Source organism: Rana temporaria, chromosome 13 (assembly GCF_905171775.1).
Source record: "Rana temporaria chromosome 13, aRanTem1.1, whole genome shotgun sequence".
Taxonomy (NCBI): domain Eukaryota; kingdom Metazoa; phylum Chordata; class Amphibia; order Anura; family Ranidae; genus Rana; species Rana temporaria.
The window spans coordinates 118,875,652-118,903,151 of record NC_053501.1 but is presented as its reverse complement, the minus strand read 5'-3'; the positions used below and the strand labels follow the sequence as shown (position 1 = coordinate 118,903,151).

At 49.0% G+C, this 27,500-nt stretch overlaps 1 protein-coding gene across 6 annotated transcripts in view; it reads right to left on the bottom strand.

The window, feature by feature from the left end:
* CELF3 (CUGBP Elav-like family member 3) overlaps positions 1-18,457 on the bottom strand; it is a 52,532-nt gene extending 34,075 nt beyond the window's left edge. The window contains exons 1-2 of one of the 6 annotated variants that reach the window (XM_040332461.1): positions 17,379-18,457; positions 6,109-6,191 (exon numbers count right to left, since the gene is read on the bottom strand). In XM_040332461.1, the coding sequence (XP_040188395.1) occupies positions 6,109-6,191; positions 17,379-17,523 (228 nt within the window). In that variant the 5' untranslated portion in view covers positions 17,524-18,457. Of the gene's footprint in view, positions 1-6,108; positions 6,192-17,378 lie in introns of those variants that run through there. The other 5 variants (XM_040332460.1, XM_040332462.1, XM_040332463.1 and 2 more) reach the window with 5 other exon arrangements.
* Between the last annotated feature and the right edge of the window lie 9,043 nt (positions 18,458-27,500).

The window sequence follows — 27,500 nt, the reverse complement described above, 5'->3', positions numbered from 1 at the left end:
CTGTCCTCTCCACCCAACTCCCATCCTTACCAACCTCATCCTGTCCTCTCTACCCAACTCCTATCCCTACCAACCTCATCCTGTCCTCTCTACCCAACTCCCGTCCCTACCAACCTCATCCTGTCCTCTCCACCCAACTCCCTTCCCTACCAACCTCATCCTGTCCTCTCTACCCAACTCCTGTCCCTACCAACCTCATCCTGTCCTCTCTACCCAACTCCTGTCCCTACCAACCTCATCCTGTCCTCTCTATTCAACTCCTGTTCCTACCAGCTTCCCCTTTCTACCAATTTCTTGTCCCTGACAGTTTCCTCTAGTCTTATTTACTCAACTCCTGTTCCTACCATCCACCCTTTTCTACCCAACTCCTGTCCTCTCCACTCAACTTTTCCTACCACCTTCCTCTCTCTACCCAAATTACCCTCCCTACTATCCTCTACTCAACTCCTGTCCTAACCATCTCCCCTTCTATACCCAAATCCTGTCTCCACCAACCTCCTCCTGTCCTCTCTACCCAATTTCTGTCCATACTATCCTTTCTCTACCCAAAAATGGCACTGCCGCACTCTTCCTGTCCTCTCTATTAAACTTTTGTTTTTTCTTCCCTTCCCTAATCAAATCCTATTCCTACCACACTTTTCTCCATGCAACTCCTGTCCCTACCATCCTTCTCCTATCCTCTCTACCCAATTCCTGTCCCTACCAATCTCATACTGTCCTCTCTACTCAACTCATGTCCTTACCATCCTTCTCCTATCCTCTCTACCCAACTCCTGTCCTTACCAATCTCATCCTGTCCTCTCAACCCAACTTCTGTCCCTCCCAATCTCATCCTGTCCTCTCTACCCAACTCCTGTCCCTACCATCCTTCTCCTGTCCTCTCAACCCAACTCCTGTCCTTACCAATCTCATCCTGTCCTCTCAACCCAACTTCTGTCCCTCCCAATCTCATCCTATCCTCTCTACCCAACTCCCGTCCCTACCAACCTCATCCTGTCCTCTCCACCCAACTCCTGTCTCTACCAACTTCATCCTGTCTTCTCTACCCAACTCCTGTCCCTACCAACCTCATCCTGTCCTCTCCACCCAACTCCCATCCCTACCAACTTCCTCCTGTCCTCTCTACCCAACTCCCATCCCTACCAACTTCCTCCTGTCATCTCTACCCAACTCCCATCCCTACCAACCTCATACTGTCCTCTCTACCCAACTCCTGTCCCTACCAACCTCATCCTGTCCTCTCTACCCAACTCCCGTCCCTACCAACCTCATCCTGTCCTCTCTACCCAACTCCTGTCCCTACCTACCTCATCCTGTCCTCTCTACCCAACTCCTGTTCCTACCAACCTCATCCTGTCCTCTCTACCCAACTCCTGTTCCTACCAGCTTCCCCTTTCTACCAAATTCTTGTCCCTGACAGTTTCCTCTAGTCTTATTTATCCAACTCCTGTTCCTACCATCCACCCTTTTCTACCCAACTCCTGTCCTCTCCACTCAACTTTTCCTACCACCTTCCTCTCTCTACCCAATTACCCTCCCTACTATCCTCTTCTCAACTCCTGTCCTAACCATCTCCCCTTCTATACCCAACTCCTGTCTCCACCAACCTCCTCCTGTCCTCTCTACCCAATTTCTGTCCATACTATCCTTTCTCTACCCAAAAATGGCACTGCCACACTCTTCCTGTCCTCTCTATTAAACTTTTGTTTTTTCTTCCCTTCCCTAATCAAATCCTATTCCTACCACACTTTTCTCCATGCAACTCCTGTCCCTACCATCCTTCTCCTATCCTCTCTACCCAATTCCTGTCCCTACCAATCTCATACTGTCCTCTCTACTCAACTCATGTCCTTACCATCCTTCTCCTATCCTCTCTACCCAACTCCTGTCCTTACCAATCTCATCCTGTCCTCTCAACCCAACTTCTGTCCCTCCCAATCTCATCCTGTCCTCTCTACCCAACTCCTGTCCCTACCATCCTTCTCCTGTCCTCTCAACCCAACTCCTGTCCTTACCAATCTCATCCTGTCCTCTCAACCCAACTTCTGTCCCTCCCAATCTCATCCTATCCTCTCTACCCAACTCCCGTCCCTACCAACCTCATCCTGTCCTCTCCACCCAACTCCTGTCTCTACCAACTTCATCCTGTCTTCTCTACCCAACTCCTGTCCCTACCAACCTCATCCTGTCCTCTCCACCCAACTCCCATCCCTACCAACTTCCTCCTGTCCTCTCTACCCAACTCCCATCCCTACCAACTTCCTCCTGTCATCTCTACCCAACTCCCATCCCTACCAACCTCATACTGTCCTCTCTACCCAACTCCTGTCCCTACCAACCTCATCCTGTCCTCTCTACCCAACTCCCGTCCCTACCAACCTCATCCTGTCCTCTCTACCCAACTCCTGTCCCTACCTACCTCATCCTGTCCTCTCTACCCAACTCCTGTTCCTACCAACCTCATCCTGTCCTCTCTACCCAACTCCTGTTCCTACCAGCTTCCCCTTTCTACCAAATTCTTGTCCCTGACAGTTTCCTCTAGTCTTATTTATCCAACTCCTGTTCCTACCATCCACCCTTTTCTACCCAACTCCTGTCCTCTCCACTCAACTTTTCCTACCACCTTCCTCTCTCTACCCAATTACCCTCCCTACTATCCTCTTCTCAACTCCTGTCCTAACCATCTCCCCTTCTATACCCAACTCCTGTCTCCACCAACCTCCTCCTGTCCTCTCTACCCAATTTCTGTCCATACTATCCTTTCTCTACCCAAAAATGGCACTGCCACACTCTTCCTGTCCTCTCTATTAAACTTTTGTTTTTTCTTCCCTTCCCTAATCAAATCCTATTCCTACCACACTCTTTTCTCCACGCAACTCCTGTCCCTACCATCCTTCTCCTATCCTCTCTACCCAATTCCTGTCCCTACCAATCTCATACTGTCCTCTCTACTCAACTCATGTCCTTACCATCCTTCTCCTATCCTCTCTACCCAACTCCTGTTCCTACCAACCTTATCCTCTCCTCTCTACCCAATTCCTGTCCCTACCAACCTTATCCTCTCCTCTCTACCCAATTCCTGTCCCTACCAACCTTATCCTCTCCTCTCTACCCAATTCCTGTCCCTACCAACCTCATCCTGTCCTCTCAACCCAACTCCTGTCCTTACCAACCTCATCCTGTCCTCTCTACCCAACTCATGTCCCTACCATCCTTCTTCTGTCCTCTCAACCCAACTCCTGTCCCTACCATCCTTCTCCTGTCCTCCCTACTGAACTCCTGTTCCTTCTATCCTTCCCTCTACACGCAACACCTTTCGCTACCACCCCACTCCAGTTCTCTATCCAACTCTGGTCCCAATCACCTTCCTCCTATCCTCTCTGCCCAACTCTGGTCCCTACCAGTCTACTCCTGTTTTCTCTGTCCAACTTCGGCCCTACCACCATTATTCTTCTATCTGCCTAACTCATATTTTTCCCACTACCCTCCTTTTTACTTTCTACAACCCCCTCTCTTCTGAACTTTTGTCCCAAACTTTCTCTTTCTGCCTTCTCTTTCAACTCCTTTCCCTACCACCTTCATATTCCCTTTCTCTGCCCAACTCCTTTCCATGCAATCCTCCTCCTGTCTTCTCTTTCAACTCCCTTCCCTACCATCTTCCTCTTGTCTTTTCTACCCAACTTCTGTCCTCACCATGTTTCTTCTGTCCTCTCTACCAACACCCATCCCTACCACCCTCCACCTGCTGCCTTCTCTACCAATGCCCATCCCTACCACCCTCCACCTGCTGCCTTCTCTACCAATGCCCATCCCTACCACCCTCCACCTGCTGCCTTCTCTACCAACGCCCATCCCTACCACCCTCCACCTGCTGCCTTCTCTACCAATGCCCATCCCTACCACCCTCCACCTGCTGCCTTCTCTACCAACGCCCATCCCTACCACCCTCCACCTGCCTTCTCTACCAACGCCCATCCCTACCACCTTCTTCCTAACTTCTCTACCAACACCAATCCCTACCACCCTCCACTTGCCTTCTCTACCAACACCCATCCCTACCACACTCATCCTGCCTTCTCTACCAACACCAATCCCTACCACCCTCCACCTGCCTTCTCTACCAACGCCCATCCCTACCACCTTCTTCCTAACTTCTCTACCAACGCCCATCCCTACCACCTTCTTCCTAACTTCTCTACCAACACCCATCCCTACCACCCTCATCCTGCCTTCTCTACCAACACCAATCCCTACCACCCTCATCCTGCCTTCTCTAACAACACCAATCCCTACCACCTTCCTCCTGCCTTCTCTACCAACACCCATCCCTACCAACCACCTGCCTTCTCTACCAACGCCCATCCCTACCAACCTCCACCTGCCTTCTCTACCAACACCAATCCCTACCACCTTCCTCCTGCCTTCTCTATCAACACCCATCCCTACCAACCTCCACCTGCTTTCTCTACCAACGCCCATCCCTACCAACCTCCATCTGCCTTCTCTACCAACGCCCATCCCTACCAACCTCCACATGCCTTCTCTACCAATGCCCATCCCTACCTCCCTCCACCTGCCTTCTTTGCCAACACCCATCCCTACCACCCCCACCTGCCTTCTTTACGAACACCCATCCCTACCACCCCCCACTTGCCTTCTCTAACAATGCTCATCCCTACCACCCACCTGCCTTCTCTACCAACACCCATCCCTACCACCCTCCTCCTGCCTTCTCTACAAACACCCATCCCTACCACCCTTCTCCTGCCTTCTCTACCAACGCCCATCGCTACCGTCCTCCACCTGCCTTCTCTACCAACGCCAATCCCTACCACCCGCCTGCCTTTTCTACCAATGCCCATCCCTACCACCCTCCACCTGCCTTCTCTACCAATGCCCATCTGTGCCACCTTCCCCCTAACTTCCATCCCTACCACCCTCCTCCTGCCTTCTCTACCAACACCCGTTCCTACCACTCTCCTGCCTTTTCTACCAAACGGTCCAGCTTAAGTCTTCATAATTATCTCCACTCCCAACCTCACTATTATTTGCTTTACTGCCCCACCTTTCTTAATGCCAGCCTCCTCATGGCCTCCCCAGTGTCCTCTCTACTGAAGCCTGTGACATTCTCCTGTCCTTTCCTGAATTGTGTACTGCATGACCCACCTAAAGCCACACTAGCTGCCCTTCTGCCCCCGCCACCCCTTCTCTACCTATTGCCTCCCTTCCTCCCTACATATCCAGAGGTGTAATGAAATAGCATTGGGCCCATAGAGCTGGAAACAGAAAAGGGGAGGAGAATTCACAAGGCCCCCCCCCCTATGGACCTGTGGACAGCTGTGTCTACTGCACCCCATCTAAAGAGTACCTGTCTCCAAAGAACATCTATTTATATAAAAAGCCTTTACAAAAGTGCAGAGCAGGACCCTGGAAAGCTTTTATGTGGCAAGGGGGGGGGGGGGGCTCAGGGGCCCGCAGCATCTAACTGTACCCCTGAATTTAAAAAAGGACCTATATTAGCCACACACTAGCTGAAGATTGACATCAGGCCTACAGTAGGAGCGTATGTTGACCTACTAGAGGGACGTCACCAACATGGCAAGGTGACTACTAAACCAAATAGCAGGCAGGAGGCAGAGCAGTGACACGCACTCAGCAGAATTGAAGGATATGACAAATGTTGTCACCCTATAAATAAAAGGAGCGTGACTTCACAGCTCCTATAATTATTCTTTTTTTTTTCATTCAATTTTAAGTTTATTTTCAATAAAAGTCTTTCCAGGATCCTGCAGAGCATTGCGCTATATATAGTGAAGCCGTCACATAAACATCCTGTTGGAGGCCACAATACCCCCCACCCCCAGCAGGGTGGCGCACCCAGAACTCCCTATGCACTACGAATCCACCTGGGGAAAAGGGCGGGGCATCTAGTGAGAGTGATGGGGGGGGGTATTATCTGTGAACTTGACACATCTGTACATGAGCCCCCCCCCCCCTCCCCCCAACTGACACTTCCACAGGAGGAGCATTAATTATAATGTGCTATTTATAAAGCGCGGGGGACGAGGTCACATGACTCACCCCCCCCTCCCCGCCGCAGACACTTACCCCCGGCAACGTCTTCTGTTCATGGAGAGCACTCTGAGCTTTCAGCGCCGACTCCCGGGCGCAGTACGTCAAGAAGGCGCATCCTGCAAGAGAGGAGAGATACCGAGAATTACACAAGAGAAGTGGTACTGAGCAGAGTCCATACACACAGAGCAAGGACAGATACCGAGAATTACACCCGACATACAGGACAAGAGAAGTGGTACTGTGCAGAGTCCATACATACAGAATAAAAGGAGATACCGAGAATTACACCCGGCTGTTCAATCCTCCATAACATTACATTAATTAAAACCCAGTAAGGATGGTGAGAACCCCTCATAATGGGGCACAGCGGGTGTACAGACCCGGGAACTCAGCACAGGGATGGTGGGAACCCCTCATAATGGGCACAGCGGGTGTACAGACCCGGGAACTCAGCACAGGGATGGTGGGAACCCCTCATAATGGGGCACAGCGGGTGTACAGACCCGGGAACTCAGCACAGGGATGGTGGGAACCCCTCATAATGGGCACAGCGGGTGTACAGACCCGGGAACTTAGCACAGGGATGGTGGAAACCCCTCATAATGGGCACAGCGGGTGTACAGACCCGGGAACTCAGCACAGGGATGGTGGGAACCCCTCATAATGGGCACAGCGGGTGTACAGACCCGGGAACTCAGCACAGGGATGGTGGGAACCCCTCATAATGGGCACAGCGGGTGTACAGACCCGGGAACTTAGCACAGGGATGGTGGAAACCCCTCATAATGGGGCACAGCGGGTGTACAGACCTGGGAACTCAGCACAGGGATGGTGGGAACCCCTCATAATGGGCACAGCGGGTGTACAGACCCGGGAACTCAGCGCAGGGATGGTGGGAACCCCTCATAATGGGCACAGCGGGTGTACAGACCTGGGAACTCAGCACAGGGATGGTGGGAACCCCTCATAATGGGCACAGCGGGTGTACAGACCCGGGAACTCAGCGCAGGGATGGTGGGAACCCCTCATAATGGGCACAGCGGGTGTACAGACCCGGGAACTCAGCACAGGGATGGTGGGAACCCCTCATAATGGGCACAGCGGGTGTACAGACCTGGGAACTCAGCACAGGGATGGTGGGAACTCCTCATAATGGGCACAGCGGGTGTTCAGACCCGGGAACTCGGCACAGGGATGGTGAGAACCCCTCATAATGGGCACAGCGGGTGTACAGACCCGGGAACTCAGCACAGGGATGGTGGGAACCCCTCATAATGGGCACAGCGGGTGTACAGACCCGGGAACTCAGCACAGGGATGGTGGGAACCCCTCATAATGGGCACAGTGGGTGTACAGACCCGGGAACCCAGCACAGGGATGGTGGGAACTCCTCATAATGGGCACAGCGGGGGTATAGACCCGGGAACTCAGCACAGGGATGGTGGGACCCCTCATAATGGGCACAGCGGGGGTACAGACCCGGGAACTCAGCACAGGGATGGTGGGACCCCTCATAATGGGCACAGCGGGTGTACAGACCCGGGAACTCAGAACAGGGGTGGTGGGAACCCCTCATAATGGGCACAGCGGGTGTACAGACCCAGGAACTCAGCACAGGAATGGTGGGAACCCCTCATAATGGGCACTCCTGCCACAGGATAACCTCCCACCGCTTGATGTGTCCAGTCTTGGCAATTAGGAGAGAAGAACAAATTCTCACCATCCTCCAAAGATTGTCCAGTGATCGGTTGTCTTATTATTGATTATTAAATGTCTTATCAGTTATGAAATTATTAATATTTTATTATTATATGGAAAAAAAAAAAAAAAAAATAGAGACAACAGTAAAAGATCTCCAACGTTCTGCAACACAAACACCAAATGATTATTTTATGATTCCACGAGACGTGGGAGGAATATTTCTATTTCTTCTGATGTGTCCCCCCAGGACAAAGTCCCGCCCCCCCCCCCACCATAGTGTGATTGTACCGCCGTGTTTATTATTACTAAATTATTCACATCCCTCCCGTCTATATGATCCGACAACATCGCCGGGATGAGTCATCTCACCTTGACACAAAGGCTGACACACACATACAATCTGACAGATACCAGGCACCCCCTCCCCTCCCCCCACCCACAATTCACCAAGACTGGAGGGGTAACCGCCATTGATAGGGAGGCCAAGAACTGAGATTAGATAGATAGATTAGATAGATAGATAGATAGATTGAAAATAGATAGATAAATAGATAGATAGAAAAATAGATAGATCGATCTAGGATCACCCCAAACCAAATACTCCAACCCACAATTTACCAAGACTGGAGGGATAACCACCATTGGTAGGGAGGCCAAGAACCAAGATAATTAGAAAGATAGAATGAAAGTAGATGAGCGGATAGCTAGGTAGATAGAAAGATCAGGACACCCCACAACCAGATACTCAACCCATAATTCATAACCACCATTGATAGGGAGGCCAAGAACCAAGATAATTAGAAAGATAGAATGAAAGTAGAGGAACGGATAGATAGCTAGACAGGTAGATAGATAGATAGATAGATAGATAGATAGATAGATAGATAGATAGATAGATAGATAGATAGATAGATAGATAGATAGACCAGGACACCCCACAACCAGATACTCAACCCATAATTCACCAAAAACTGGAGGTCTACTCATCATTGATAGGGAGGTCAAGAACCAAGTAAATTAGAAAGGTAGAATAAAAGCAGAGGAAAGGATGGATAGATAGATAGATAGATAGATAGATAGATAGATAGATAGATAGATAGACCAGGACATCCCACAACCAGATACTCAACACATAATTCACCAAGACTGGAGGTCTACTCAGCATTGATAGGGAGGCCAAGAACCAAGATAATTAGAAAGATAGAAGGAAAGTAGATGAACCGATAGATAGATAGATAGATAGATAGATAGATAGATAGATAGATAGATAGATCAATAGATAGAAAGACTACAACCCACAACCAGATACTCCACCAATAATTCACCAAGACTGGAGGTCTACTCATCACTGATAGGGAGGTCAAGAACCAAGTAAATTAGAAAGGTAGAATAAAAGCAGAGGAAAGGATGGATAGATAGATAGATAGATAGATAGATAGACCAGGACATCCCACAACCAGATACTCAACACATAATTCACCAAGACTGGAGGTCTACTCAGCATTGATAGGGAGGCCAAGAACCAAGATAATTAGAAAGATAGAAGGAAAGTAGATGAACCGATAGATAGATAGATAGATAGATAGATAGATAGATAGATAGATAGATAGATCAATAGATAGAAAGACTACAACCCACAACCAGATACTCCACCAATAATTCACCAAGACTGGAGGTCTACTCATCACTGATAGGTAGGCCAATAATCAAGATAATTAGAAAGAAAGCATAAAAGTAGATGAGCGGATAGATAGATAGATAGACCAGGACACCCCACAACCAGATACTCAACCCATAATTCACCAAGACTGGAGGTCAAGAGCCAAGAAAATTAGAAAGCAGACTAGTAGATAGATAGAACTAGGAGCACCCCCAACTAGATACTCCATCTACAATTCATTAAGGCTGGAGGTCTACTCATCATTAATAGGGAGGCCAAGAACCAAGATAATTAGAAAGCTAGAATGAAAGTAGATGAGCGGAAAGATATATAGATATATAGATAGATAGGTCGACCTAGGAGAGCCCCCAACTAAGTACTCAACCCATAATTCACCAAGACTGGAGGTCTACTCATCATTGATAGGTTGGCCAAGAAACAAGATAATTAGAAAGATAGAATGAAAGAAGATGAACGGATAGATAGATAGATAGATAGATAGATAGATAGATAGATAGATAGATAGATAGATAGACCAGGATACCCCACAACCAGATACTCAACCCATAATTCACCAAGACTGGAGGTATACTCAGCATTGATAGGGAGGCCAAAGAACCAAGATAATTAGAAAGATAGAATGAAAGTAGATGAGCGGATAGATAGATAGATAGATAGATAGACCAGGATACCCCACAACCAGATACTCAACCCATAATGCACCAAGAATGGAGGTCAAGAGCCAAGAAAATTAGAAAGCAGACTAGTAGATAGATAGATAGAATAACTAGGAGCACCCCCAACTAGATACTCCACCCATAATTCACCAAGGCTGGCGGTCTACTCATTAATAGGGAGGCCAAGAACCAAGATGATTAGAAAGAAAGAATGAAAGTAGATGAGCGGATAGATAGATAGATAGATAGATAGATAGATAGATAGATCGAGGATCACACTTTTACCAAATACTCCACCCATAATTCACCAAGACTGGAGGTCTACTCATCATTGATAGGGAGGCCAAGAACCAAGATAATTACAAAGATAGAATGAAAGTAGATGAATAGATAGATAGAAAGATAGATAGATAGACCAGGACACCCCACAACCAGATACTCAACCCATAATTCACTAAGACCCCCCCCCCCCAAACAGATATTCCACCCACAATTCACCAAGGATGGAGGTCTATTGTTCATTGATAGGGAGGTCAAGATTGAGATCATTAGAAAGATAGAATAAAAGTAAAATTAGTCAAATTAAAAAGAAGGTAAATTATGGAAATTAGGTAGAAAGTATGTAGATGATTAGATAGATTAGATATATAGACTAGTACACCCCCAAACAGATACTGAACCCACAATTCACCAAGGTTGGGGATCTTATAGGGAAGATCCCCACAATTCACTGAGACTGGAGGTCTATCTATCAATGATAGGAAGGCCAAAACTGAGATAATTGGAAAGAAGAAAGAAAATTAGATGAGTAGATAGAGGCAGCCAGTCTAAGACATCTCACAACCAGATACTCCACCCACAATTCACATAGGCTGGAGGTCTAGACATCATTGATAGAGCAAGTCAAGAGCTAAGGGAATTAGAAAGCAGATGAGTAGACAGACAGACAGACCAGGACACCCCACAACCAGATACTCAACCCATAATTCACCAAGGATGGAGGTCTACTCATTATTGATAGGCAGGCCAAGAGCCAAGAAAATTAGAAAAGCAGACGAGTGGATATATAGATAGATAGACAGACAGTCTAGGACATCCCACAACCAGATACTCCACCCACAATTCACCAAGGATGGAGGTCTAGACATCATTGATAGGCAAGTCAAGAGCTAAGGGAATTAGATAGATAGATAGATAGATAGATAGATAGATAGATAGATAGACCAGGACACCCCACAACTAGATACTCAACCCATAATTCACCAAGACTGCAGGTCTAGTCATTATTGATAGGCAGGTCAAGAACCCAAAAAAGTGAGTAGATAGATAGATAGATAGATAGATAGATAGATAGATAGATAGATAGGTACTCCACACACAATTCACCAAGGCTGGAGGTCTATCCATCATTGATAGGGAGGTCAACATTGAGATAATTAGAAAGATAGAATGAAAACTGAATTAGTAAAATTAGAAAGACAGTAAATTATGAAAATTAGATAGAAGGTACGTAGATGATTAGATAGATTAATAGACTAGGACACCCCCAAACCGATACTGAACCCACAATCCACCAATGATGGGGATCTTATAGGGAAGGGGATGGAATTCACCCACAATTCTGAGATAATAATTAGAAAGAAGAAAGAAAAGTAGATGAGTAGATAGATAGACAGACAGTCTAGGACATCCCACAACCAGATACTCCACCCACAATTCACCAAGACTGGAGGTCTAGACATCATTGATAGGCAGGTCAAGAGCCAAGACAATTATAAAGCAGACGAGTGAATAGATAGAGTAGATAGATAGATAGATAGATAGATAGATAGATAGATAGACCAGGACACCCCACAACCAGATACTCAACCCATAATTCACCAAGGCTGGAGGTCTAGCCATTATTGATATGCAGGTCAAGAGCCCAAAAAATTAGACGAGTGGATAGATAGATAGATAGATAGATAGATAGATAGATAGATAGATAGATACTCCACGCACAATTCATTGATCATCATCCATCATTGATAGGGAGGTCAAAATGTAGATAATTAGAAAGATAGAATAAAAGTGGAATTAGTAAAATTTGAAAGACAGTAAATTATGAAAATTAGATAGAAGGTACGTAGAGGATTAGATAGATAGATAGATAGATAGATAGATAGATAGATAGATAGATAGATAGATAGATAGATAGATAGACTAGTATTCCCCCAAACCGATACTGAACCCACAATCCACGAACGTTGGGGATCTTATAGGGAAGGAAAGAGAAAAGAGACTAGGAGCACCCCCAACCAGATAATTCACCAAGACTGGAGGTCTAGACATCATTGATAGGCAGGTCAAGATCTAAGGGAATTAGAAAGCAGATGAGTGGATAGATAGATAGATAGATAGATAGATAGATAGATAGATAGATAGATAGATAGATAGATAGATAGACCAGGACACCCCATAACCAGATACTCAACCCATAATTCACCAAGACTGGAAGTTTTGATATGGAAGATCAAGAGGCAAGAAAATTAGAAAGCAGGGGCGAGTGGATAGATAGATAGATAGATAGTCTAACACCCCCCCCCCCCCTCAAACACATACTCCACCCACAATTCACCAAGGCTGGAGGTCTATCCATCATTGATAGGGAGGTCAAAATTGAGATAATTAGAAAGATAGAATAAAAGTTGAACTAGTAAAATTAGAAAGGGTAAATCATGAAAATTAGATAGAAGGTACGTCGATGATTAGATAAATAGATTGATAGACTAGGGTGCCCCCAAACCGATGAACCCACAATACACCAACGTTGGGGGTCTTATAGGGAAGGGAAGAGAAAAGAAGAGAAGGAAAGAGAAAAGACTAGGAGCACCCCCAACCAGATAATTCACCCCCAATTCACCAAGCCTGGAGGTCTATCTATCAATGATAGGGAGGCCAAAGATGAGATAATTAGAAAGAAAGAAAAGTAGGTGAGCAGATAAATAGATATGGAATAGATAGATGATAAATGAATACAGAGGTCCAGAAGTGAAGGTTGCCGGAATATCTGGTCAAGGAATATTCCATTAGTAATTGTATCACAGATTGGGGGAATGACCAGGTGGCCATGGATGTGTTTTTGGTGTTGATCGGACTTGGGGAGATCTCTCTCTGACAAGCTGCGTCCGTCATCCCTGGATATTCCCAGCATCCCCCCTGACACAGTTCAACATATAAAAAATTTTTTTTGTCGGGAAGCCATCTTGCCATTGACATCTCCGACCGCCACCGTGGTGGAACAACGGTGCCCAATCTGGGCCCGCCCCTCGAATTTTGTGTCGAGAAACATAGAGCTTGCCACCATTTGCGTTCTGTGGCACTCGATCGGGTTTTTCGGAAAACCTTTTGGCAGAGTTCGCCGTTGGCCATTTTCATGGACGAGGGCTTTGAAAATTTTGTAGAGTGGAGGGAGTGGCGGGGGGGAACTAGGTTTAGAATATCTGCGCCTTAGCAGGCCTGGTGGCGGGTGGTAAGGTGTGACACCGGCGGGGCGCTGTCAGCAAGGAGAAGACAATGACGGGGTGGAATAATTCATGAGCTCTTCAGACCTTTGGAAGTCACAATGGGTTCTCTTGTTTCACCTCACCTGAGATTCAACGTTGAGGGCACCTGACAAGGGGGGCGCAGAAACACCCTTCACACCTGGAAGCCAGCTGAGTTTCGGGAAACCCTGGGTCCCCCTCCCCCTCAGTAACCCCCTTCTTCCTTCCAGGTGGCCCTCATGTATAAAGCCCCCCCCCCCAGTTGATGAATGTGCCTTCAGGCACTGACGGGTTAAGCCTAAAGCCAATTACAAAATCCTCAATCCATTTCGGAGATTGGCTTCAGCCTACAAAAAAAAAGTGAAAATCCGAGAGGATGAAGTGGAAGAGGCAGGTGACCACCTGGAGAGCGGCCAAAGAACTACAAGTCTCAGCATGCCTCACCAGTCAGGTGACATTGGGGCTTGTAGTCCCACAATGGCTGTCAATCTATGGCACCTTTGAATAGACCTACATATTTTTTTTTGTTGGCAGTTTCTGAAGGTACATCTGCCAAGGAGAACCATATGGGCGTAGTGTAGAAATCGGCAACAACATTGCAAGCCATGGGCAAAAGGCAGCGAGGACGTGCAAGGCACAGTAACTATGGCAACCACTCAGCAACCTACCGCCTGCTGCCAGTGTGTGAAACTGGCCGGTTGCTCTGGGCGGCCAAGGCTCGGCTCTCTAATAAATAAATGTTCTAAAGCCCTGACGAAGGTGAAAGTTGGGACTCCGAAACGCGTCAGGTGTTTTTATGTGGTCATAATATAAATCAATAAATTGTTGTGACTTTTTTCAGCGCTCTAATTTTGGGCAGCTTTGTGATTTGGGGGCGATGCCCTGGTGTGACCAACATCTTACAATCTACCCGCCGAAAGGAGCAAGACAGACCCCGCAAGAGCTTGCACTCTAAGAGTAAGAGCTACAAAAAAATGGCTATAAATATACATTGTATACACTTAAAAGTCTCGCCCCAGAAGCTTGCACTCTAGAGCTGAGGCTTTGATTGATATTATTGTGAGAAAAGAGAGGCTCTTGCACAAGAAGCTTACACTCTCAAAATAAGGATTTACCTGATGTTAAAGTGAATAAAGGGAGGCGCTTGCGCAAGAAGCTTGCACTCTAGCGCTGAGGATTCGCGTGACGTTATCGTGAATAAAGGGAGGCGCTTGCACTCTAGCGCCAAGGATTCACGTGATGTTATCGTGAATAAAGGGAGGTGCTTGTGCAAGAAGCTTGCACTCTAGCGCTGAGGATTCACTTGACGTTATCATAAATAAAGGGAGGCGCTTGCGCAAGAAGCTTACACTCTAGCGCCGAGGATTCACGTGACGTTATCGTGAATAAAGGGAGGCGCTTGTGCAAGAAGCTTGCACTCTAGTGCCGAGGATTCGCGTGACGTTATCGTGAATAAAGGGAGGGGCTTGCGCAAGAAGCTTACAATCTAGCGCCGAGGATTTACTTGACGTTATCGTGAATAAAGGGAGGGGCTTGCACTCTAGCGCTGAGGATTCACTTGACGTTATCATAAATAAAGGGAGGCGCTTGCGCAAGAAGCTTACACTCTAGCACCGAGAAATAACTTGACGTTAACATGAAAAAAGGGAGGCTCTTGCGCATGAAGCTTGCACTCTAGCGCTGAGGATTCACTTGACGTTATAAATAAAGGGAGGCGCTTGTGCAAGAAGCTTACATTCTAGTGCCAACGATTCACTTAACGTTATCATGAATAAAAGAAAGTGCTTGCGCAAGAAGCTTACACTCTAAAAATGAGGATTCACTTGATGCTATCGTGAATAAAGGGAGGCGCTTGCGCAAGAAGCTTGCAATCTAGCGCCGAGGATTCGCGTGACGTTATTGTGAATACAGGGAGGCGCTTGCACAAGAAGCTTGCACTCTAGCGATAAGGATTCACTTGACGTTATCGTGAAGGAAGGGAGGCGCTTGCGCAAGAAGCTTGCACTCTAGCGATGAGGATTCGGTAGACGTTATCGTGAATAAAAGGAGGCTCTTGCGCAAGAAGCTTGCACTCTAGCACTGAGGATTCGCTTGACGTTATCGTGAATGAAGGGAGGCGCTTGCGCAAGAAGCTTGCACTCTAGCGCTGAGGATTCGCTTGACGTTATTGTGAATACAGGGAGGCGCTTGCACAAGAAGCTTGCAATCTAGCGCTGAGGATTCGCTTGACGTTATCGTGAATAAAGGGAGATGCTTGCACAAGAAGCTTGCACTTTAGCGATGGGGATTCGCTTGACGTTATCGTGAATGAAGGGAGGCGCTTGCACAAGAAGCTTACACTCTAAAAATAAGGATTCGCCTGATGTTAAAGTGAATAAAGGGAGGCGCTTGCGCAAGAAGCTTGCACTCTAGTGACAGCACAAAGCCAGCATTAAAAAAAACAGAAGTGTACAACCAAAAGGCGTTGGGCTTGCCCAAGGGGCTGACGCTTTAACTGTATCCCTTTCCCAGCTGACCATTATCAAGAGCCTTGCCCAAGAAGCTTGCAATCTAGAGGCATTGTCACACGCTGTCAAATTTTGCGGCTTCCCCCGAAAAAGCTGATAAGATTTGGGTTTCGTCATTTTATAAAAAAAAGCCTTGCTCGAAAAGCTTGCAATCTAGACATAGATAAGGATCTTACAATATGGGGGTTTTCCCCCCAAGAGCTTGCAATCTACAGAAAAAACAACCCCCCCCCCCCCCCGGAAAACAGCCGTCCTTTCTGGAATACTGAGACTTGTGGAGGATAATTCTAGGTGGACCTTGGAGTTGGGACAGGTGGGTCGGTTTGGGTTTGAGGGCCCCTCTCGTGGGTTTAGGCCCCCCCCCCAGTACCAAAGATCCGAGCCTCCTTCCCCCAGCTCAGCTTAACCAGTGTCGCTTCATTAAGTGTCCCTTGATCTCCCAACCACCCACAACCCCCCCACCCCCCGCCGCCCCCTCCCCCTTCCACTGCCATCTGTCACACCATCTTCCACAAATATCACACATCACCCTGCCCCCAACATCACCAGCAAACCCCCCTGAAGCCCCGGCTTCTCCGATCTGCCTTTGCGGAAAAAAAGGGGGTGATTTTTTTTGTTCCCCCTTTGCTGCCCTACATCTCCTGTACTCAATGTCAGCCGGCTCCCATTGTTCTTCAAGCAGCTAAGCTCACCCTTTGTCTGCTCCCGAGTCTCTCCAGATATTCCCCATCCAGTGTTGCTGTTATTATCACTCATGACATCTGGGAATTCTCCTGGATCTCAGGATTTTTCCTTTGTTCCCCTGCCTCCCTGCTTCCTCTTCACCTTGGGAACCTCTCCCCCTCTCTCCCTGACCTTCCTGGAGGCACCATGAGATGAGGCGGCAGCTGTCATCCTTCAAAACTGGTCGGGTTCGGTTGGACAGAGTCCTTCTTCAAGAACAGGGGGGGGGACATTTATCTTTGGAACCCCATTTAGACATGACCACCTTTTCCAAACCCACCCAATGTATCTAAAAACTCAACTGCCAGACTTGGCATCCCATCTCTGCAACTGGTGGCATTTGAAGGGTGCTGTTGGGTGCCACTATGAACCAAGATCTAAAAGTAGGGTGGGTGGGTTTTGTAGGACCCTAAAAATTAAAATAAACAAGGAGGTAGTCCATGAACCCCCTCCCTCCAGCTCCCCCAAAACTCTTCGTACCCACCTCAACGTAGAACCCTCTTGGCCTTACCTTTATGCACCCCGGTGAATTTGTCTTTGATGACCGTGAGTTCATAGATTTTGCCAAACTGCTCGAAGATTGGCTTGAGGTCCTTCTCCTCGAGGTTCCTGGGGATCTGCCCAATGAAGAGTTTAATGGCATCCGGCTCCTTCATTGGGGCGAGGAGGTGGGTAGAGGGGAAAGGGGAGGGTGGCAGAAGGCACTTGTGCCCCGAAATAACCAAGACTCGACGGTCCAAGGTGTGGAGTTCCCCCCTTCGAAGGTGCCACCCGGATCAACCTGTCCAGCAGGGGTGTTTTCTTTGGGGTGGACTGGGAAGGGGGGGGAAGGAAGGGGGGGTTCCTCTTTGCCTTCTGCCACCGGTGCCACTCCGAGGACTTGATAAATGCCAGGCCAGCTGAAGAAGTGCCCCTGTGCTCCTGTGTGATGCAGTTAGAGTATCGATCCCAAAGCCTGGAGGGGGGGGCGGTCACTTCAAGTCTTCTTCTTTTTTCTTCTTTTTTTTTTGGGGTACAGCGGTCGATACCCTCACCCCCTCCCCTCCTGTAGACCCAGATGCTTCTTCTCCCTTTAGTGAATCTTGAGGTCTGATTCAAAATCTTTTCTTTCCCAACAGATGCCCCCTCCCTGGGTGCCCAAATGCCCGCCCCAACCTGACTCTCAATGATGTCAGAGTGAGGGGCCGGGGATAAAAAGACACACACGCCCACAAACGTACACAAGGCTGGATGAAAGGAGGTGGGGGGGTAGATTAAAGGGATTCTGACAGTCTACCCATTGGATGGCAGCAGCTGTGCCCCATGCAGGGAGGCTAAACAGGTTCCTTTAACCCTTCCTCCGCCAACCAATGGCACGCAACTTGCTCTTTCTGGATGGGCCCTTCCCTATGTTAAACACATATAGGGGACAGATGGCTCCCTGGGACCCTTAGGTTTTACAGGCTCTCTGGGATTGTCCATCAGGATTCTCTCTATTAAATGTTTAGCAGGGGATTCTTGTAGGGAGCATCTTTCCAGCTCTGAGCTCTCGGTAGAGGGGGGGAGGTTTTGTGTCCCGGATTGTAGAAGATAGGGACTGAGCCCCCCCCAGGGCTGCATTGTTGGGATTCGGAGGGGGGGGGGGGCCACAATGCACACCAGCTGAGGGACCGCTGCTCCTGCTGTCCTGCTGGGGAGAGATCTGCTGCTCCTGCTGTGGGAGAGGAGACTTTGCAGACGCTCCCTGGCTGGGCCATTGTTCTGAGCTATCCTTGGTGCTGAAGCTCTCTAGCTGGGGGAGGGGAGGGCAGAAAAGGCACAGAGGAGGAGGGGGGGGCAAGGTGTGTAATGCAAAAATCAGGAAGGGGGGGTGGGGTCCAAAGAATGACAGGCCTGGAGGGGGGTCTCAGGAGGAGGGGGGGAGTGCTTGCAATTGAATAGAAGTGGGATTTGTAAGGGTTAATGAACCTTCTGTGTGCCGGGAGCAGCTGATGAGTCCACAGGCAGGTGGAGCGGGGATGGGATTGGGGGGGGGGGGCGACTTATACAATAAACTCTGTCCAGGGTCCAGGTGGGGGTCTGTTGGGGGTGAGAACCTGTCATTGCACCAAGAGCGCTGTCCAGGGTCCAGGTGGGGGGGTCTCATAAAAATGAGGACCTGTCATTGCACCCAGAGCACTGTCCAGGGTCCAGGTGGGGGGTCTCATAAAAATGAATACCTGTCATTGCACCCAGAGCGCTGTCCAGGGTCCAGGTGGGGGTCTCATAAAAATGAGGACCTGTCATTACACCCAGAGCGCTGTCCAGGGTCCAGGTGGGGGTCTCATAAAAATGAGGACCTGTCATTACACCCAGAGCGCTGTCCAGGGTCCAGGTGGGGGGGTCTGCTGGAGGTGAGAACCTGTCAGTGCACCAAGAGCGCTGTCCAGGTGGGGGGTCTCATAAAAATGAGGACCTGTCATTACACCCAGAGCTCTGTCCAGGGTCCAGGTGGGAACTGTTGGAAAGGAGGACCTGTCATTGCACCCAGAGCTCTGTCCAGGGTCCAGGTGGGAACTGTTGGAAAGGAGGACCTGTCATTACACCCAGAGCGCTGTCCAGGGTCTAGGGGGGTCTTTCAAGAAGCAGGACCTGTCATCACACCAAGATTTCTGTCCAGGTTGGGTCTTCTGGAAGGTGAGGACCTGTCATTACACCTAGTGCTCTGTCCAGGTGGGAAATGTTGGGAATGAGGACCTCTCAATACACCTAGAGCTCTGTTAAGCATCCAGGTGGGGGGTCTCATAAAAATGAGGACCTGTCATTACACCCTGAGCGCTGTCCAGGGTCCAGGTGGGAACTGTTGGAAAGGAGGACCTGTCATTGCACCCAGAGTGCTGTCCAGGGTCTAGGGGGGTCTTTCGAGAAGCAGGACCTATCATCACACCAAGATTTCTGTCCAGGTTGGGTCTACTGGAAGGTGAGGACCTGTCATTACACCCAAAGCGCTGTCCAGGTGGGAACTGTTGGGAATGAGGACCCCTCAATACACCAAGAGCTCTGTGCATGGTCCAGGTGGGGGGTCTCATAAAAATGAGGACCTGTCATAACATCCAGAGCACTGTCCGGGGTCCATGTGGGGTCTGTTGGGAAGGAGAACCTGTCATTACACAAAGATTTCTGTCCAGGTTGGGTCTACTGGAAGGCGAGGACCTGTCATTACACCCAGAGAGTTGTCCAGGGTCCAGGAAGGGTCTGTTGGGAATGAGGACCCCTCAATACACCAAAATTTCTGCCCAGGTTGGGTCTACTGGAGGTGAGGACCTGTCATTACACCCAAAGCGCTGTCCAGGGTCCAGGTGGGAACTGTTGGGAATGAGGACCCCTCAATACACCAAGAGCTCTGTTAAGCATCCAGGTTGGGTCTGCTGGAGGTGAGGTGACCTGTCATTACACCCAAAGCGCTGTCCAGGGTCCAGGCGGGGTCTGTTGGGAAGGAGGACCTGTCAATACACCAAGATTTCTGTCCAGGTTGGGTCTACTGGGGGCGAGGACCTGTCATTACACCTAGTGCTCTGTTAAGCATCCAGGTAGGGTCTGCTGGAAGTGAGGACCTGTCATTACACCCAAAGCTGTGTCCAGGTGGGAACTGTTGGGAAGGAGGACCTGTCATTACACCCTGAGCGCTGTCCAGGGTCCAGGCGGGGTCTGTTGGGAAGGAGGACCTGTCATCACACCAAGATTTCTGTCCAGGTTGGGTCTACTGGAGGTGAGGACCTGTCATTACACCCAAAGCGCTGTCCAGGGTCCAGGTGGGAACTGTTGGGAATGAGGACCTGTTAATACACCTGGAGCTCTGTTAAGCATCCAGGTGGGGGGGTCTCATAAAAATGAGGACCTGTCATTACACCCAGAGCGCTGTCCAGGATCCAGGTGTGTCTGTTGGGAAGGAGGACCTGTCAATACAAAAAGATTTCTGTCCAGGTTGGGTCTACTGGGGGCGAGGAGCTGTCATTACACCTAGAGCTCTGCTAAGGGTTCAGTTGGGCGTCTGTTGGAATAAGGACTTGACATTACACCCAGAGCTCTGTCCAGGGTCCAGGTGGGGTCTGCTTGAGTTGAAGACCTGTCACTGCACCCAGTTCTCTTTTAAGGGCCCAGTAGGTGTCCCTTGGGAATGAGGACCTATCACTACACCCAGAGCTCTGCCCATGGTCCAGGTGGGGATCTGTTGAGAATGAGGACCTGTCACCCAGAGCTCTGTCCAGGGTCCAGTTGGAGTCCTTTGGGAATGAGGACCTATCATTACACCCAGAGCTCTGTCTGGGGTCCAGGTGGGGATCTGTTGAGAACGAGGACCTGCCATTACACCCAGAGCTCTGCCCATGGTCCAGGTGGGGATCTGTTGAGAACGAGGACCTGTCATTACACCCAAAGCTGTGTCCAGGTGGGAACTGTTGGGAAGAAGGACCTGTCATTACACTAATAGCTCTGCCCAGGGTCCAGGTGGGGTATGTTGGGAACGAGGACCTGTCATTACACCCAGAGCTCTGCTAAGGGCCCAGTTGGAGTCCTTTGGGAATGAGGACCTATCATTACACCCAGAGCTCTGCTCATGGTCCAGGTGGGGATCTGTTGAGAACGAGGACCTGTCATTACACATAGAGCTCTGCTCGTGGTCCAGGTGGGGATCTGTTGAGAATGAGGACCTGCCATTACACCCAGAGCTCTGCCCATGGTCCGGTTGGGGTATGTTGGGAACGAGGACCTGTCATTACACCCAGAGCTCTGCCCAGGGTCCAGGTGGGGATCTGTTGAGAATGAGGACCTGTCATTACACCCAGAGCTCTGTCTGGGGTCCAGGTGGGGATCTGTTGAGAATGAGGACCTGTCATTACACCCAGAGCTCTGCCCATGGTCCAGGTGGGGATCTGTTGAGAACGAGGACCTGTCATTACACCCAGAGCTCTGCCCATGGTCCAGGTGGGGATCTGTTGAGAATGAGGACCTGTCATTACACCCAGAGCTCTGTCTGGGGTCCAGGTGGGGATCTGTTGAGAATGAGGACCTGTCATTACACCCAGAGCTCTGTCTGGGGTCCAGGTGGGGATCTGTTGAGAACGAGGACCTGTCATTACACCCAGAGCTCTGCCCATGGTCCAGGTGGGGATCTGTTGAGAACGAGGACCTGTCATTACACCCAGAGCTCTGCCCAGGGTCCAGTTGGAGTCCTTTGGGAATGAGGACCTGTCATTACACCCAGAGCTCTGCCCAGGGTCCAGTTGGGATCTGTTGAGAATGAGGACCTGTCATTACACCCAGAGCTCTGTCTGGGGTCCAGGTGGGGATCTGTTGAGAATGAGGACCTGTCATTACACCCAGAGCTCTCCCCATGGTCCAGGTGGGGATCTGTTGAGAATGAGGACCTGTCATTACACCCAGAGCTCTGTCTGGGGTCCAGGTGGGGATCTGTTGAGAATGAGGACCTGTCACCCAGAGCTCTACCCAGGGTCCAGTTGGAGTCCTTTGGGAATGAGGACCTATCATTACACCCAGAGCTCTGCCCATGGTCCAGGTGGGGATCTGTTGAGAACAAGGACCTGTCATTACACCCAGAGCTCTGCCCATGGTCCAGGTGGGGATCTGTTGAGAACAAGGACCTCTCATTACACCCAGAGCTCTGCCCATGGTCCAGGTGGGGATCTGTTGAGAACAAGGACCTCTCATTACACCCAGAGCTCTGCCCATGGTCCAGGTGGGGATCTGTTGAGAACGAGGACCTGTCATTACACCCAGAGCTCTGCCCATGGTCCAGTTGGGATCTGTTGAGAATGAGGACCTGTCATTACACCCAGAGCTCTGTCTGGGGTCCAGGTGGGGATCTGTTGAGAACGAGGACCTGTCATTACACCCAGAGCTCTGCCCATGGTCCAGGTGGGGATCTGTTGAGAACGAGGACCTGTCATTACACCCAGAGCTCTGCCCATGGTCCAGTTGGGATCTGTTGAGAATGAGGACCTGTCATTACACCCAGAGCTCTGTCTGGGGTCCAGTTGGGCTCCTCTAGAAATAAGGGCCTATGTAAGACTATGACATGCAATCCCATGTATGAAGTTGGTGTTCGGCAAATTGGTGAAACCACCCAGGCTGGAAGGCTTCTCAGACCGGCGGGTCGTAGAATAGATGGTAAGCTTCCTGTGGCAGTAACGAGGGGGTGGTTTATTGAGCCACTCATTATAGCAACAGACTGCAAACCTAATTACCGTGAGCTCTGGCATTACATCACAAGACTGCAAATTACATTACACTAGATTGTAAGCTCCTGGGAACAACTACTGGTCCATGCCACTAGATTGCAAGCTGTTTGGGTCAGGGTCCCATCATAACAATAGCCTGTAAGCTCCTGGGGCCAGGGACTCATTACAACCCTAAATTGTAAGCTCCTGGGGCCAGGACATTATTTATACTGCCAGCTCCCGGGGGCGGGGTCTAAATATACACCCACACTGTACACTTCTGGGGGCGGGGTCTAATTATACACCCACACTGTACACTTCTGGGGCGGGGTCTGATTATACACCCACACTGTACACTTCTGGGGGCGGGGTCTGGTTATACACCCACACTGTACACTTCTGGGGGCGGGGTCTAATTATACACCCACACTGTACACTTCTGGGGGCGGGGTCTGATTATACACCCACACTGTACACTTCTGGGGGCGGGGTCTAATTATACACCCACACTGTACACTTCTGGGGGCGGGGTCTGATTATACACCCACACTGTACACATCTGGGGGCGGGGTCTAATTATACACCCACACTGTACACTTCTGGGGGTGGGGTCTAATTATACACCCACACTGTACACTTCTGGGGGCGGGGTCTAATTATACACCCACACTGTACACTTCTGGGGGCGGGGTCTAATTATACACCCACACTGTACACTTCTGGGGGCGGGGTCCAATTATAAACCCACACTGTACACTTCTGGGGGCGGGGTCTAATTATACACCCACACTCTACACTTCTGGGGGCGGGGTCCAATTATACACCCACACTCTACACTTCTGGGGGCGGGGTCTAAAGGTTTGTGCTAGGATGGGGGATTTGGGGGGAATTTGTGCTGGGAGGGGGGATTTTAAGTGGGGGGGATGTTTTCTAGGAGGGGACGTTTTAGGGCTATAAGATTTGTGCTAGGAGGGGGTACATTTTTTATCTTTTTCTTTGGGTGGGGGGCATTTGAACTCATGGGATGGGGGGGGGGGGCAAAGATTTGTGCTAGGAGGGGGGATTCGGGGGGAATTTAAGCTAGAGAAATTTGGAGGATGGGGGAGCAAAGATTTGTACTAGGAGGGGGGAATTTGTGCTGGGAGGGGGGGATTGGAAGTGGGGGAGGAAATGTGTACCAGGAAGGGAAATTTTAGGGGTAGAAGATTTTTACTAGGTGGCATTTTTTTTTGGGAGGGGGGGGATTTGAATTTGGGGGACTTGGGGGATGGGGGGGGCAAAAATTTGTGCTAGGAGGGGAGAAGATGTGTACTAGGAGGGGAAATTTTAGGGGTTAGAGATTTGTGCTAGGAGGGGTAAATTTCTTATCTTTTTTTTTGGGGGGGGGGCATTTGAGCTAGGAGGCGGAATTTGTGCTGGGAGGGGGGGATCCGAAGTGGGGGGGGTGTGAAATTTTAGGTGTAGAGAATTTGTGCTAGGCGGGGGGGGGGGGGGCAGATTTGTACAGGGAGGAGGGAAAACTTATGCTTAGGGGGTAAGCATGCAGATTAGTCCCCCGTTGTTGTTTTTTGGAGGGGGGGTTTTGCTGACACATAATGCCCCACTCCCTGTACAAATCTGCCCCCCCCCCACTAAAATGTCCCCTCCCCCAAAAAAATAAATGTACCCCTCCTAGCACAAATTCTCTACACCTAAAATTTCCCATCATGGTACACATGTTCTCCCCCTACTTCGGCCCCCCCCTCCCCCTCCCAGCACAAATTCCACCTCCTTCCACCACCACTGCACTAGATTGCAAGTTCTTGGGATAAAAGTCTTAGGCACCTGTGTCTTCTCCGCACCATTGGGATAGGGGGGGGGTGGGAGTGGGGGGGGGGAAAGGTACCTGGAGGATGGGGGGGGGGCTTTTAATATTTCATAAGCGCAAATCAGTTTGTTACTGGAGGGACCTAAAAACCGAGCTGGATGACGGTAATTACCTGCGGGAACTGGAGGGGGGGTGGTGGGAAGGTGGTGGAGTAAAATTCCGGACTTGCCCAAATTTTGTAATGTCCAAAAATCTGCCCCGGTATTCCATCACCCAAACCCTCACTGCACCCTCTCCTTCTGGGGGGGGGGGGGGCATTTGTTCTCTTATTTTTTTTTTTTTTGGAACAATATCACACAATTGTGGATTTATCTTCTTCCACTCCATCTTGCCGACCATCACCGGTGTCCACTTTGGTGCTCCTGCAATTTCCTGATAGAGCGCGGCTCTGCTCCTTTGTGTGTGTCGGCGTAGATTTCCGCAAATTGGATCGTTGGTAGAAACTTGGTGTTTCTAAATGCCTTAAGGAAAAAAAAGGGGGGAGGGGAAGGGAGGTGGTGTAATGGTTATCTGTAGGAGGGTGGGGGTGGGGTGGGGGGGGGGGGGGAGGTTTGTGGAATATTAATATAACAAGCCCTCAGAAAATTTAAGAAAAAGGTTGTCGGAAAGTGTTTTTGAAGGACAATTAGACTTACGTGGTGGAGATGAAGAGTTGGGGGACATGGAGGTGGATCGGGGTTTTCGGGGTATCGTAATCTACGAGAAGTCCCTTGGAAGAAATGAATTGGGTTCATACTGAGGAAGAGCGAAATTTCGAGGCTTACGGTACAAAATTGGGAAATTTGCCATTTTGGCATAATGGATCGGAATCAATAGTTTTTTTTCTGGTACAATGGGATTTAAGTGGCTCCTGTGGTTAAGAGAAGCTCCTTTCAACGTTCCTAGATCTGTTCTCGTGCCACAATGTGGTTCCTTTGTTAGCCGAGAACACGATGTCCGATACTGAGGAACAGAGAAGACTTAAATCTAACCCCAACTTTAACCCTAAAGACAACCCTAAATCTAACCCCAACTTTAACCCTAACCATAACCTTAACTCTAACTCTAAACCGTACTGTAATCCTAACTGTAACCTCAACATCAACCCAAGCAATAATTTTATCTGTAACCCCAACATCAACCCTAGCCAAAACCCTTAACTCTAACCTCATCAATCCTAGCCAAAACCCTTAACTCTAACCCCATTAACCCTAGCCAAAACCCTTAACTCTAACCCCATCAACCCTAGCCAAAACCCTTAACTCTAACCTCATCAACCCTAGCCAAAACCCTTAACTCTAACCTCATCAACCCTAGCCAAAACCCTTAACTCTAACCCCATCAACCCTAGCCAAAACCCTTAACTCTAACCCCATCAACCCTAGCCAAAACCCTTAACTCTATCCCCATCAACCCTAGCCAAAACCCTTATGCCCCGTAAAACACGATCGGGATTTCCAAGCGGAAAAAGTCAGTTGAAAATTCCGACGGGAAAATTGAGAACCAATTCTGATGTTGGGGTTAGAATTAAGGTTACGGCTAGGGTTGATGTTGGGGTTAGAATTAAGGTTATGGCTAGGGTTGATGTTGGGGGTTAGCATCAAGGTTACGGCTAGGGTTGATGTTGTGATTAGAGTAATGCCCTGTACACACGATCGGTTCGTCTGATAAAAATTTCTGTTGGAATTCCCGACAGAAAGAGTCCCATTGGAATTCCGACCATGTGGCTTTACTCTAATCCCAACATCAACCCTAGCCGTAACCTTTGGTGCTAACCCCCAACATCAACCCTAGCCGTACCCTTAATTCTAACCCCAAAATCAACCGTAGCTATAACCTTGACTCTAACCCCAACATCAACCCTAGCCATACCCTTGACTCTAACCTTAACATCAACCCTAGCCATAACCTTGACTCTAACCCCAACATCAACCCTAGCCATAACCTTGACGCTAACCCCAACACCAACCCTAGCCGTATCCTTGATTCTAACCCCAACATTAACCCTAGCCATAACCATAACTCTAACCCCATCAACCCTAGCCAAAACCCTTACTCTAATCCCAACATCAAACCTAGCCGTAACCTTGATGCTAACCCCCAACATCAACCCTAGCCGTAAACCTTACGAAAAAAAAATTAAGTGAAAAAAGTCATACGATCGTACAATATTCTAATTGTGTGTACGGGACATTACTGTAAACCCGTACTGTAATCCGAACTGTAGCCTTAACTCTAACCCCAACTTTGACCCTAACAGTAACTTTAACATCAACCCTGGCAATAATTGTATCTGTAACCCCAAACATCAACCCTAGCCATAACCTTGAATCTTGACCAAGGATACCCTTGACTCTAACACCAACATCAACCCTAGCCATCAACCCTAGCCGTATCCTTGATTCTAACTCCAACATCAACCCTAGCCATAACCTTGACTCTAACCCCAACATCAACCCCAGCCATAACCTTGACTCTTACCCCATCAACCCTAGCCAAAACCCCTATGCCCTGTACACACGATCGGTTCATCTGATGAAAACGGACCGAAGGACCGTTTTCATTGGATTAACCGATCGTGTGTGTTTTTTTT